Below are 14,124 nucleotides of genomic sequence, written 5' to 3'. Positions count from 1 at the left end.
GTCCAACTCGCACGTCCCTACATGACTACAGGAAAAACCATAGCCTTGGCAATATGGACCTTTGTTGGCAAAGCGATCTCTCTGCTTTTTAATACGCTGTCTAGGTTTGTCCTAGCTTTCCTTCCAAGGAAATTATTTAATTCATGGCTGCAGTCACCATCTGTAGTGATTTTGGAGCCCAAGAAAATAAAATCTGTCACTGTTTCCACTTTTCCCCCATCTGTTTGCCATGAAGTGATGGGACCAGATTCTGTGATCTTAGTTGTTTGAATGTTGTTTTAAGCATGCCTTTTCACTCTTCTTTTTCACCCTTCATCAAGAGGCTCTTTAGTTCCTCTTCACTTTCTGCCATTAGAGTGTTACCATCTGTGTATCTGAACTTGTTGATATTTCTCTGGGCAGTCTTCATTCCAGCTTGGGATTCATCCAGCCTGGCATTTTGCCTGATGTACTCTGCCTGTAAGTTAAATAAGCAGGGGGACAATATATAGCCTTGACAAACTCACTTCTCAATTTTGAACCAGTCCTTTTTTTATTCCATGTCCAGTTCTAACTGTTGCTTCTTGACCTGCATACAGGTTTCTCAGGAGATAGGTAAGGTGGTTTTAAGAATTAAACCATCTCTTTAAGAATTTTCCACAGTTTGTTGTGATCTGCACAAAGTCTTTAGCGTAGTCGATGAAGCAGAAGTAGATGTTTTTCTGGAATTCTCTTGCTTTTTCTATGATCCAGTGGATGTTGGCAATTTGATCCCTAGTTGTTCCTTTGCCTTTTCTAAATCTAGCTTGTACATCTGGAAGTTCTCCGTTCATGTACTGCTGAAGTCTAGCTTGAAGGATTTTGAGCATTATCCTGCTAGCATGTGAATTGAGTGCAATTGTATTGTAGTTTGAACATTCTTTGGCATTACCCTTCTTTGGGATTGGAATGAAAACCGGCCTTTTCCAGTCCTACAGGCACTACTGAGTGTTCCAGATTTGCTGGCATATTGAGTGCAGCACTCTAACAGCATCATCTTTCAGGATTTGAAATAGCTTAGCTAGAATTCCATCACCTTCATTAGCTTTGTTCGTAGTAATGCTTCCTAAGGCCCACTTGACTTCACATTTCAGGATGTCTGGTTCTAGGTGAGTGACCACACCATTGTGGTTATTCAGACCTTTTGTGTATAGTTCTTCTGTGTATTTTTGCTACTTAATCTCTTCCGCTTCTGTTAGGACCTTTCTTTGCATTCATTTATAACTATATTTTCCTTTAAATTCTTAAATCTATTTATAATAGCTGCTTTAAATTTCTTGCCTGCTAACTCCAGCATCTGGACCTTGGGTTGATTTCTTTTGGCTTTCTTCTCTCTTGACATTTTCCTGTTTCCTCTCGTTTATTAATTTTTAAATTATGTATTGGACATTGTGAGGGGCATGTTGTAAAATTCAAAGATTCTGGATTCTGTTATCTTCCTCTAGAGGTTATTGATTTTTTGCTTTGCCAGACTGTTAAACTTGATTATACTCAAACTCTAAACTCTGCTGCTTTTGCTGAAAGTGAAAGTGTAGTCGCTCAGTCCTGTCTGACTCTTTGACTCGGTGGACTGTAGCCTGCCAGGCTTTTCTGTCCATGGAATTTCCCAGGCAAGAATACTGGAGTTGGTTGCTGTTCAGTTCTCCAGGGAATCTTCTGACCCAGGGGTCAAATCCCGGTCTCCCACATTGCAGGCAGATTCTTTACCATCTGAGCAACCAGAGAAGCTGTTTTTGCAGTGGATAGTAATTGAAATTTTTGTTCAAATCTTTCACGTCTTTCACCCCCCCCACCCCTCCCCCCACCCCACCCCCACCGCCGCCCCAGGCTCTTTGGAGTCTCTTCTATACATGAATAGATCAAGAGCTAAGGATTTAGCAGATTTATACATAGATTTTTGCAGTTCCCTCTTTTTAAATATTCTTTTTATAACTTTCCAGCCTCTCTGACAGTCTGAAACTCTTCTCAAACCAATTGATTATGATTTCTCAAACCAGTAAGTCTACAGTTTTCTGGTTGATTTTCTATTGCCCCTCCCTGCTATGCTGACTAGAGTGCCCTCTGGCAAAAAGCTGTATACAGACAAATTTCTCCTGCTGCAATTCACTTCTTTTCTGTTATCCATAGATGCATAACAAATCACCCCAAATATAGTGGCATTAAACAGAATCAATCACCTATTATTACTATGGTTCTAGGGTTTGCCTGAACTCAGTTGTGTGGTTTTTGCTTGGCTCTTCTACTGTTGTAATCAAATGGAGGCTAAAGTCATCTTGAAATCTCCCTCACTCTCATTGATTTGACAGTTGATGTCTTTTGGCTGGGACTAGGTTCGACTTTCAAGTAGAATACCTGTGCATGACCTCTGCCTGGGCTTTTTAATAATAGTTGGTTTCTAAGAGCAAGCATCCCAAGAGAGAACCAGATGGAAGCTGTGTTTTCTTTTATTAACTGGCCTTGGAAGTCACACAATGTCACTGTCACAAAGAAAAGCTTCTATCCAAGTGGAGGGAATTAGACTCCACCCTGGTGGCTCAGAGGGTAAAGCGTCTGCCTGCAGTGTGGGAGACCCAGATTCGAATCTCAGATCGGGTTCAAATCTCAGATCGGGAAGCTCCCCTGGAGAAGGAAATGGCAGGCTACTCCCATACTCTTGCCTGGAAAATTCCATGGATGGAAGAGCCTGCTAAGCTACCATCCATGGGATTGCAAAGAGTCGCACACAAGTGAGCAACTACACTTTTGAGGGTGAGGAGTGTCAAAGAATTTTTCAGACATGTTTTAAAAGTATCAAACCTTTTAAATGTTGTGTTCCATTCAATTTCTCCTTGCTTTTGGTCATTCTCTAGGACTTTCAAATAATTACTTTTTATGTAGATAATGTCATGTTATCTGGTAGTCCCTTATAGACTACTTCGTCATTACCAGGAGTAGAACTTCCTCTCCTACTTTTCTTCCACCCGTAGCACTCATCACCTTTGCCATTCATGTATTAACTTGTTTATAGTGTGTCTCTTCCCATTAAAATGCAAGCTCCATTAAGTTGGGATTTTCTCTCTGGTAACTGCTAGGCGCATAGTAGGTGCTGCACAAATTTTTGTTGAATGAATGATGAATGAATTTTCAACTCTTCAAAATAGCCACGAGTAACCAAATCCTCTTGATAAAAGAGGAGTACAAATTATAGAGTCTTGTTCCTTCAACATGGTTACGCTGGTAGACTGGCATATCTCAGATCCACTTTTCCTTGACTTACCGAATAGAGCATAGAGATTTTGACAGTTTGTTCTCCTCATTCCTGTTGTATGTGTCAGTTTAGCAGGCTAGGTAACTGATTACAGCTCAGTGGAAGTACCATGTTACGTACTTTGTGACGTGTAAAGCACTGTGAGATTATAAGATATATCAGGTAATTACATGCAGTTGCACCTGGTAGGCCAGGTCTTTACAGATTTCGTTTTGAAAGCATATTTTTGTATGTGTGTGTGTTTGTACATTATTAAGGAATGAGTATTTTGACTTTCCAGAACAATAATGAAAGTTATAGCTGTATGTTTATGATAAAGACCTTACTAGGTTCTTATTATCTTTTTTTTTTTTAGGAACTTAAGAGATTTCAGAACTTTGTAAAATGCCGTCCTCCTTTCGATGTTGTCATTGATGGGCTCAATGTTGCCAAGATGTTTCCTAAAGCTCGTGAATCTCAAGTTGTAAGTACAAGTTTTGTTACTTCACATCTCTAGAAATATATATTGGGCCCATTATGTGATCTTCCTTGGTTCTCTTACTTCCCCATTTTCCCTTCCTCTAAAAGTAAGCTCTCAAAAGTGCCACAGTAACCAACCAGTCATCTAAGATTCACTGTTTTTGTTTCTGACAAGTAAGTGGCTCCTACTGGCTGGGCAAGAGTGAGAGATCCAAAAGTCTGTGTAATAAAGGGCCAGTTCAGCCTTTTTTGTGTAACCGTTAGGTAATCTTCTAGGTCTCTACTCTTTGGGTTATTCTATCTTGTCCCTGTGGATCACATCCCTCCACTTGAAATGTGTCAACTTATAGTATTAAGAGGTATTAATCACTCATTGGGGCTTCCCTGAAAGCTCAGTTGGTAAAGAATCCACCTGCAGTTCAGGAGACCCCAGTTTGATTCCTGGGTTGGGAAGATCCACTGGAGAAGGGATAGGCTACCCATTACTCACATTTGTATTCTTCCAGACATACTAAGTTCATAAATTAAACTAAGCATTTCTTTTTTTGGTAAGGTAATCATTTGTTCTATCAATTTCTAAGTGTCCTAGTAGTTTCTAATAGGAATATTAGGATTTTTTTATAGCATAGTGAGCAATTATTTTAATTCTCATTTTTACAGATTAGAAAATTAAGGCCAATTTTGTATAGTACCTCCTTCGAAAGCAGTCATAACATCAAAATTTGATTGTAGAGAGCTCCTGGGTTTCAGAATTGTGGCTCTTACCACTGGCAATCTATGGGCATTTATCTGTAGTTAAACTATTATTTTGTAAAAATTGCTGCCAACTTAAAAGATTTTTCTCAGAGATGCTATCAATACTGGTCCAATTTGACCATTTATACTCAGAAAAGCTTGCAAGTACTCACAAAGGACAAGGTTGATTTGTAGAAATTTCTTTATATGCCTTTCCTTATTTTTATGGTCAAGTATGTACTTTTTACTCCTTTATTTTTAAAAACACAAAAGTAAGTTGAAAACATTTTTGTCTCTTAGGTACTTGAAGGGCCTTTTGAAGCAGTAGCATTGACAAAGACAAAGCCAGAATAGGAAACATGAAACTATTATCACTAAGGCCTGGTAGAGCTCAGAATCAGAAGGGTTCATTCCCATCTAATCTGTGAGAATAAAAAGTTTCTTGTTTGTGTACTTTTTGTTTGACTTTCAGCTTCAGACAAAGCAAAAGATTAGCTTGCCAGAAATATGTAGCCCAAATGGGCTCACTTCTGCCAGTACCATGTTGAAGATGTTGTAGTGGACACATCATCGAGCTTTGTGGGAGAAAACTGTGCACATTTTTGAAGATTTTAGCAGATTTTGGCAAGTACAGAGGCAGAGAACAAATGATGGGCCAGGGAAATCATGACGTCTTTCACTACTTTTAGCTTTTATTCTTTAAATAATTTAATGTAAGCAACAGCTTATGTGACAAGTAGTTGTTATTACCCAGCTTTTCAGAGAACTTGTGGCAGTGCACCGGCATTATATTTGGGAAATTTCAGCTTGAAGACTCAGCTTTAAGAGACACCACCTGAGTAGCATTTAATAACATTTTAAATAGCTTTAAAGGAGCATTTTAGATAAGAAGTTAAGAACGGGGATTCTGGAACCAAGCTCTTTATATTCAACCTACCACTTTAAATTGCTTTCATAGTTTGAGTGATTTATTTAACCTCTCTGTGCCTTACTTTCCCAATTTGTAAAACAGACCTAATAATAGTACCTATCTCTTAAAGATGTTGTGAAGAATACTTGGTACATACTAAGTACCTAATAGGTGTGGCTATTATTGATTACTATTCAAAGTAACTTCCCAAATGGAACAGTAATTCTTGCTTTCAGTTATCCCCTGTTGAGCAGTTTAAGATTTTCTCCTGTTATGTCATCCATGTCAATGGAGCTAAAAGGAAATAACAAATCTCTGCCTTAGTGTTAGATTTAGTATTAGTGTTAGACTCTAGGTGAGGTACTCAAATAATGCGTGGTTGAGAATTGAAGCCAGTTCCATCAAAAACTTAAGAAAAATTTAAAATATAATTTTAAGAAATGTTATTTTCTTATGATTATAAAAGTAATGCATGTTCATTGTAGAAAATTTGGAAGTTACAGAAAAGAAAATTATATATAATCCTAACATTCAACTATAATCACGGTCAATGTTTTATTTCCTTGCAGTATTTTTCTATTTTTTTTACCCTAAGTGAGCTTATATATCTATATTTTAATTTATAGTTGTTGAAAACTCTGAATAAAAGTGAAACTATAAAGGAGTAAGAGAAATGAGGAATGTTTTAAAATATTTGAGATGAAAGGACCTTTGAAGCATATATAAAATTCAGGAACCCTAATGGGAAGAATAGAGAAATTTGCTGGACAGTAAAAAAAATACTATAACATTGTTTAAACATAAAAACAAACTGAAAAAAAATTGTAACACAAATGATAAAGGGCTAATTTCCTGACTGTACCAAGGTTTCTTATAAGTAAGTCTGTAAGAAAAAGAAGAACCAAGCAGTAGAAAAGTGGTTTAACCTTATTCATAATTATAGTTATGCAAATGAAAATGTTTGTCTTCTAGACTGGCAGAAATTTAAAAGTTAGTAGTATCCAATATTTTGATTGGTTTAGAGAGGTAGAGAGGAGGGTTAGGATTCAAAACCAAAAACCAAGAATTAGGATTCCTAATCTTTTCCTTTGTGCACACTTGAAGACAACTATATTTAAGAGAGAGAAAAAGGACAAATGAGTAGGTTAAGAATATTTCTTTTCTGGGCTATTTTATTAAACTTTGTTTACAAATTTTAAAAATGTTTGAGCATTTTTAGATGCTGTTAGGTACAGTGTTTTTTGGTGGGTAATTTGGCAATAACTTTGAATGCCTAAAAGGCTGAAATTCTTCTCTTAGGAACTGTTATATTCACACTAGTATATAAAATTTTATGTCCCAGTGTGTTAGTTACAGCATTGCTTGTAAGCAGAGAAGTCTAATCAACTTAAATATCTATCAGTCTAGGACCTGATATATATTGAAACATCTATTTTAAATGAATGAGATAGATCTGTATGTACTGATATGGAATGAGTAATGAGCCAAAGTAAGTGTAAGAAACGAGTTGTACAGCAACTGTATGGCCCCACTTGTGTTCAAAGCAAACCAAAGGGTTACTCATATATAAATGTTTGTTAGGTAAATTTGTATATGACTGGAAAATTCCAGAAGTTAACACATAAAAACTTTAGGATAGTTAACTTTAGGAATTGGGGATATAGTATAAGACAACAAGAGAATTTCAATTTTGTATGTTTATTTTTAAAATTTTCTTTCACAATGAGTATATATTTAAAATTTAAAACTTATAATCAGGAAAAGTAAAAAGGCATTCTTGGTAAATATTCTAAAATAACTGTATCTTATGGATGTACCACAGTTTTTTAATCATTTGCCTGTTGGTGGGCATGTTAGATTGTTTCTCGTTTTTCACTATGGTAAATAATGCTTGGAAGAAGATCTCAGGATGTTTCAGATGATTTCTTGAAAATAGATTCCCAGAAATAGGACTCTTGAGTCAATGGGTATGGATAATTTTAAAGGTCTCACTATATATTACCAAATTGCTTTCCAAAATGATTGAAGCAATTTATATTCCCACCAACAGTTATAAAAGTGCCCAAATAGGATACATTTATTTAAAGTTGCTCATTACATGATTGCTTCAACTATTTAGTTGCATTTGTGCTATGACTCTGCTAAGTGAATAGAGCTGGACAGTTTTTAACCAGATTCCTTAGCTGAAACATTTAAAAAATTTGTAAACAAACATTAATAAAATAGCCCAGAAAGGAAATATTCTTGACCATTTTATTTGTCCTTTCTCTCTCTCTCTCTCTCTCTCAATATGGTTGCCTTTAAGTGTGCACAAAGGAAAAGATTAGGAATCCTAATTCTTGAATTTTTCATCTTTGTGTGTGGAATCTTCCAGCCTTTTTCTGTGGAATAATGTACAGCTCATTTATGTTCTTCTCATGAACTCTCTGCATTATATGTTACAAATTCTACTTTGTCCTTTTGCATTAATGGTTAATTATATAGCCAGCATTGTTCTCTGTAAGTTCATAAATAAGAAGAGACCATTTAAAATTCATTACTTAGGGAGTAGCACCTTGATCATATACCTTGAACTCAGAACCTACAGCTTAGGGGTGATTGAGATTTAAGGAACTAAAAATAGTTCTGGTTGTGAATTTATTTTCTCAATTTTCAAACATATCTTTTTATATTTGGAATTTTTTGGAAGTCAGATTATACCTTATAATTGATGTCAGTAGAAACTTGCCAGTTACCATGCAGAGTTGAGACTTAACTGGTGGTTACCATTGCCTGAGAATGTGCAGGTTTAGCTGTACACAGCATGTGTTTTCTTTTCTTGGAAGTTTTAATTTTTTTATTAAACTTTACTTTATATTGGAGTATTAGCCAGTTAACAATGTTGTGATAGTTTCGGGTGGACAGCAGAGGGACTCAGCCATACATATACATGTCTCCATTCTCCCCTAAACTCTCCTTCCATCTAGACTGCCATATAACATTGATCAGAGTTCTCTTGGGTTACACAGTAGGACTTATTAGTTATCTGTTTTATATATAATAGTTTGTTTCTGCTCATCCCAAACTCCTAATATATTACCCCCTTCTTCCTCTCTTGTAACATAAGATTGCTTTCTGTGGTTGTGTGTCTGTTTCTGTTTTGTAAATGAGTTCATTTGTATCATTTTTTAGATTCTTCATGTAAGTGATATCCTATGATATTTGTCTCTCTTTGACTTAATGTGATAATCTCTAGATCCATCCCTGTTGCTCCAAATGGCATTATTTCATTGCTTTTGTGGCTGAGTAGTATTCCATTGTATATGTACATCACATCTTCTTTATCTGTTCATCTGTCACTGGACACTTAGGTTGCTCCCATGTCTTGGCTATTGTAAATAGTGCTGCTGTGAACGTTGGGGTACATTTATCTTTTCAAATTAGAGTTTTCTTCAGGTATCTTCCCAGGAGTGGGATTGCTGGATCATATAGTAACTCTGTTTTCAGTTTTTTAAGGAACCTCCATACTGTTTTCCATAGTGACTATACCAGTTTATATTCCCACCAACAGTGTAGGAGGGTTCCCTTTTAGAGAAACAATCTTAAATAGATGATAAACCAACATAATTTAGAGTACAGTGAGATTTAGACGGGACTAGCCTTGACCCTTTCTAATTCATTTGTTTCTCTTCTTTAGTTGCTAAGTCTTGTCCAACTCTTGCAACCCCATGGACTGTAGCTTGCCAGGGTCCTCTGTCCATGGAATTCTCCAGGCAGGAATACTGGAGTGGGTTGCCATTTCCTTCTCCAGGGGATCTTCCTGACCCAAGAATCGAACTCAGGTCTCCTGCATTGCAGGCAGATTCTTTACCAACTGAACTATGAGGGAAGCCCAATTCATTTGTTTAATAAAACTTGCTACTCACCTTTTAGATGTTTTTCAAGAGTTAAGTGTATTCTAAAAAAAAAGAGTTAAGTGTATTCTGCTTTTAAACAGTACTTTTTTTGTTGCACTTTTTCAGAAGAAAGGTTTTGGTTTGCATTTTTACTTTTGAGAAGAAGGAAGGGTTCTGAGTAGCTGGTAGATTAATTATATAGCTTTCATTTTAAGAAGAACAGAGCATCTTGGCAGGGAATTCCAGTGTAGAATCAATTACTGTTTACTGAGCACTGTTCAGTGCCAGGTAAAAGGTTTTGAAGTGTGAGGATGTGTCTGCAGGCTGATAAATGCTATGAATGCTGGAACATGACTAGGCTAATGCTTATGTTATGTAAACAAGAAAGTCATAGTATACTTTGCATCCTTTTGTCCATGACAGTGATTCTTGTGTTTATATTTGATTCTTTTCTTAAAAATTTACTTGGAATGTCAGAATGGAGAATAATGTTTACCCAAAATACATGGGATAAGAATTTTTTTAAAAAAATTCTAAGTATTACAAAATGGTTTTGTAACATTTTCTCCAGAACATGTTGTAATTTTGGAGAAACAGTGACTAGATTAGAAAGTGTTAGGTATGAACCCTTGTGTAACACTTGAGCCAACCTTTATGTAGCACTTAGACTAACATCTCTTTTTTGTTACCTGCTGCAAGATGTAGTGTTTTGGATTTTCTTGATTTCAATTTCTTTTAATTTAATAAACTATGTTTATGGAGCAGCATGGGTTATTTTATGAACAGTCATTTCCCAACAACATGTTATTTTGGCTCTTACAGATACTTTTGAGGAAAAGCACTGCATAAATGAGGCTTAGAGATTAAGTTTAATTAGCTAAATTTAAGTAATTAAATTTAATTAAGTTAGAAATTACATAGAAATTAAGTTGTAGCCATTTTTTAAAAACTTAAGTGAGTGAGTGATTTTCACCACTGTCCTCCAAGGATTGTAGCCTCAGCTACTTTTTTCAGTAACCCAACATCCAGTTGACTGACAAATTTTAATGATCTTAATTCCCAAGTATATCCTGTAATCTAACCATTTCTTTCTGTCTTCATTAACATCATCTCTCACCTGAACTCCCAGCTGTCCTCCTTGCTTCTTCATCCTTGCCTCACTGATTTTGTAGGATACTTAGAATAAAAGCCATATTCCTTTTCATGGATTGTAGTACTTTTCATCATCTTATCTTTACCTCTGTTTTCAACCTCATCTCTGGTTTTTTTTCTTTGCCTTTCACTGAATTATAGATACAGTATAACTTTTCCTGTTTCTCAAACATACCAGAGGTCTTCCCTGATTCTTCTGAAGTAACTTTACGCTCCTCACCCAACCCCTCCCTGTATTTTCAGATATACAGACTTAATTGTTTCTGTGGTGGATGATGTGAGTAAAGTCATCTAGGACCAGACAACGTCCAGGCAGCCTGCCAGCTGATTGTGAGCACGTGAATTAGCCTAACCTGTAATATGTGGAACAGAATAATATCCAGCTGAGCCAACCCGTAGTGTTGTGAGAAAGGTAGTGATTATTTTAACCCAAGGTTTTGAGTGGTCTATCACACAGCAGTAGATAATTGATTTAATTCCTTCATAGCACTTAGTATCTATAGTTATCTATACATTTCTCTGTTTACTTTATCAGTGTCCTCCATTACAATGCAAATGCCCTGATATTCAATGTCTTGTATACTTTGCTTGCAGTCATATCCTCAGCACTGAGAAAGGGGCCTTGAACATAATAAGTACTCAGTAGGTACTTAGTGAATGAATGAAAGAATGAACAAATGAATGTAAAGTAATTCATATAACCTGTTAGAAATGACTTAACTGCTTTTCAGGATTAACTGAAAGACTTCTTGAGTTTTACTCTTGGCTGCTTACTTCACGCAGTAGCTGTAGGACCTAGGCTAAGTTATGTAACCTCCTGGTTCCTTTGTAATGATTAAATGAGCTAATTCTTGGAAAGCACTATTGCAGTACCTGGCACTTACTCCAATAAATGAAAAAGGAAAAAAGCCACAATAACCCTGTGAGTGTATTTAGTTGTTCATGGTCTTAACTTTATAAAAATAAAAGCATAGTTTTCTTTTATGATGTGTTTAGTCTCTTAATTTAAATAATTGACTAATCTTGTAGTTTTTTTCAGTTTGAGATCTTAATTCTTTTTGAACCTAAACTTAGTCTGTAAATGGCTAACTTCTCTATAGAGTAAGTAAATAAGAAATATACCAACAGTACAGAGAAAATAAAAGACTGACTATGTTAGTCAGGATAGGCTAGGTAATGCTGCAGTAATAAGCTCAAATTTTCAGTGGCTTAAAATGAACCATTTTTTGTTCATGCTGTATGTCCATTTTAGGTCATCTTTGTTATCACCATTCTGATTCCAGGACCCAGAATAACTTTCTGGAATATCGCCAGTCGCTGTGGCGGAGGGAAAAGGGAAAGTCGTGAAGTACACAGTGACTCAGAGCTTCTGCTCAGTTGTGATTCCAGCAAACACAAGCTGCATAGCTAACCTGAGTTCAGCATGATAGGAAAGACAGTCCTACCATGTATCTAGAAGGAGAAAGAGGATTAGTATTTTTTAACAGCTCTTATGACTACCACACTGAAGTTAGTGATGTCTTGCCTGTTACAATGGTCAAGTCCAGGAACCAGAAATGAGGTTTATCTTGTCAGCACAACCTGTCTGTGCCTAGTTCTTTTTTCAGTATCAGATTCCTTTACTGTGGTTTTATGTGAGAAGAACTGATGCTTTTATTGATCCTTTTCCCGAGAATGATCAAGTAGGAATTCTAAAGTCTCTATAACGCATACTTTACACATACTTTCATAACTTTCATTTTTAGGTGGATTTTTCTTTTGAGCCACCAAGTCATCATTCATAATTGGTGATGTAAGTTTGCTTGGGGGGACAGGGAAATACTGAACTTTCACCCAGAAAACAAAAGGATATAAAGTAGAAAACTTCCTTTTTTTCCCCCTGCATTTTCCCCTCTCGTTAACCACTTCCCCGTCCCATCATAAACATACCTACCCAGGATTTAGTCCTAATGTTTGTGTTTCTTGCTCCTTTTGCAGGTTGCATTTAGGGTTTTCAGTTTTTCATAAGCTCCTCTGGTGGACGGTGTATAGGGGGAAAAGTACATCATTTTAGTTATTCTTGCTAGCTGTTCCAAACTCTGTTCCCTATTTTTGTAGATAACAGAGAATTGATTTAAAATAGCTTCCACAGAAAGAAAATTTATAATGTAATTTAAAAGAATTATGTTCAGGCATCAGCACCGAATGCTTTCATTCTTACAGCATGCTTAGGGCATTGAATAGAAAGTAGTTTGATAGAAGCACTGCAGAATTTGTTTTGATTGCCATCTCTTTTTGGTTTTACTACAGTGAGAGAAAAATGGAAGAAAGGGTATTAGCCATTAAAAGTCATTCGGCAGTAGCATTTACTTGGCAGTGAGTTCTCATTTTTTTCCTGCCACCCAAGTTATTTTATTTCTTTCTATTGATTTACATAACCCCTTGTAAATGTTTCAATACCATAAAGAACCTAAGATAAAATAAACTATGCTCGGTGTTTTTTGGTATGTGTTTATAAAACCTGGGCATATTTTTTTTTGACCAAATTATAGAAATGTTTGGAGTTTGACACCAGCTGTGCTTGAAATTATGTTTCAATAATGTTATAGTGACAAGGAAACTCCTTATTATGTTTGTAAGCGCAAATGTTAGATTAAGTATTGAAGTAAAATTTTTATTACACCTCCTCAACTTTTAATATTCTTCTCTGTGTAATTGTTTCTCCTGCTTAAAGACTAGCTCTTAAGGTCTGGGTTTAGAGGTAGAAGGTGTTTTTCCTGGGGTTTCAGAACTTGGGGGTCATGCTGTTTTTATTGCTTTCAAAGAAGGCTGACCCATGTCTGCTCTGAGGTGTTTGAGTAATTTTTTTCCTGTATTGAAATCTGGAATCAAGAACGTGTCATTTTTCCCAGTTTACTTTCATAAATTTTACTCATTGCTAATGATTGGAGATAAGTGATTGGAGATTACATCTAAGCATTTTAATTGTAGTTAACTACTTAACAATAGTTTCTTTCCAGTGCATTTTAAAAAGTGATTCTTTCAGTGTTTTTAAGGTGAAGGGTTACAGGAACAATTATTAATCCAATTATTTCTAATCCAGGAATGGACTTCACTTTTTACTTTGTAGAATTATATATATTTATGAGTACTTATTAGATTTCTTTTAAAAATTCATGTATTTTTAAAGAAAAGAAAATTTAAAATCTTTAAACTTAACTATTAATGTTTCTGCTATATTTTAGAATATTGATTCTCAAACTTTAGTGTGCTTCAGTCTCACCTGGAGGACTTGCTGAAACAGGATTTCTGACCCTACACCCAGAGTTCCTGATTCAGAAGTTCTAGGTTAGGGCTGAGAATTTATATTTTTTAAAAGTTCCTAGGTAATGCTAATGCTACTGGTTTGGGGACCACATTTTGAGAACTACTGTTACATAAAGACACTCTGAAATGCACTCATACTGCTTTACAAAAACAAGCAATTATAGAAGTCACATACTCAAAATTATTAGAAGTCTAAATAATTCTTAGAGTAGGAATCTATTTTTTAAATTAAATATATAAAACTCATTTTACAGTACTGAAACCTGATCCTAAGAATAATATACTTCTTCCACTTTCAAAATAGAAGTTTGTCAAGTTTCCGTAACCAACAGCTATGTTACCAAGTAGTTATATTGGCATTATGATGATTAAAGTCATTCTGTGCCTAGAGAATAACTTAAAAAAAACAAACAACTCTGTTA

General features: G+C 35.6%; 1 protein-coding gene across 1 annotated transcript in view; it reads left to right on the top strand.

The window, feature by feature from the left end:
- LOC122455111 (protein only RNase P catalytic subunit) overlaps window positions 1–14,124 on the top strand; it is a 118,895-nt gene that overhangs the window by 42,356 nt on the left and 62,415 nt on the right. The window contains exon 6 of the mRNA XM_043489985.1: window positions 3,621–3,728. Within this exon, the coding sequence (XP_043345920.1) occupies window positions 3,621–3,728 (108 nt within the window). The remainder of the gene's footprint in view (window positions 1–3,620; window positions 3,729–14,124) is intronic.

This window comes from Cervus canadensis, chromosome 17 (genome assembly GCF_019320065.1).
Source record: "Cervus canadensis isolate Bull #8, Minnesota chromosome 17, ASM1932006v1, whole genome shotgun sequence".
Taxonomy (NCBI): Eukaryota; Metazoa; Chordata; class Mammalia; order Artiodactyla; family Cervidae; genus Cervus; species Cervus canadensis.
This window is presented reverse-complemented; position numbering and strand designations above follow the sequence as displayed.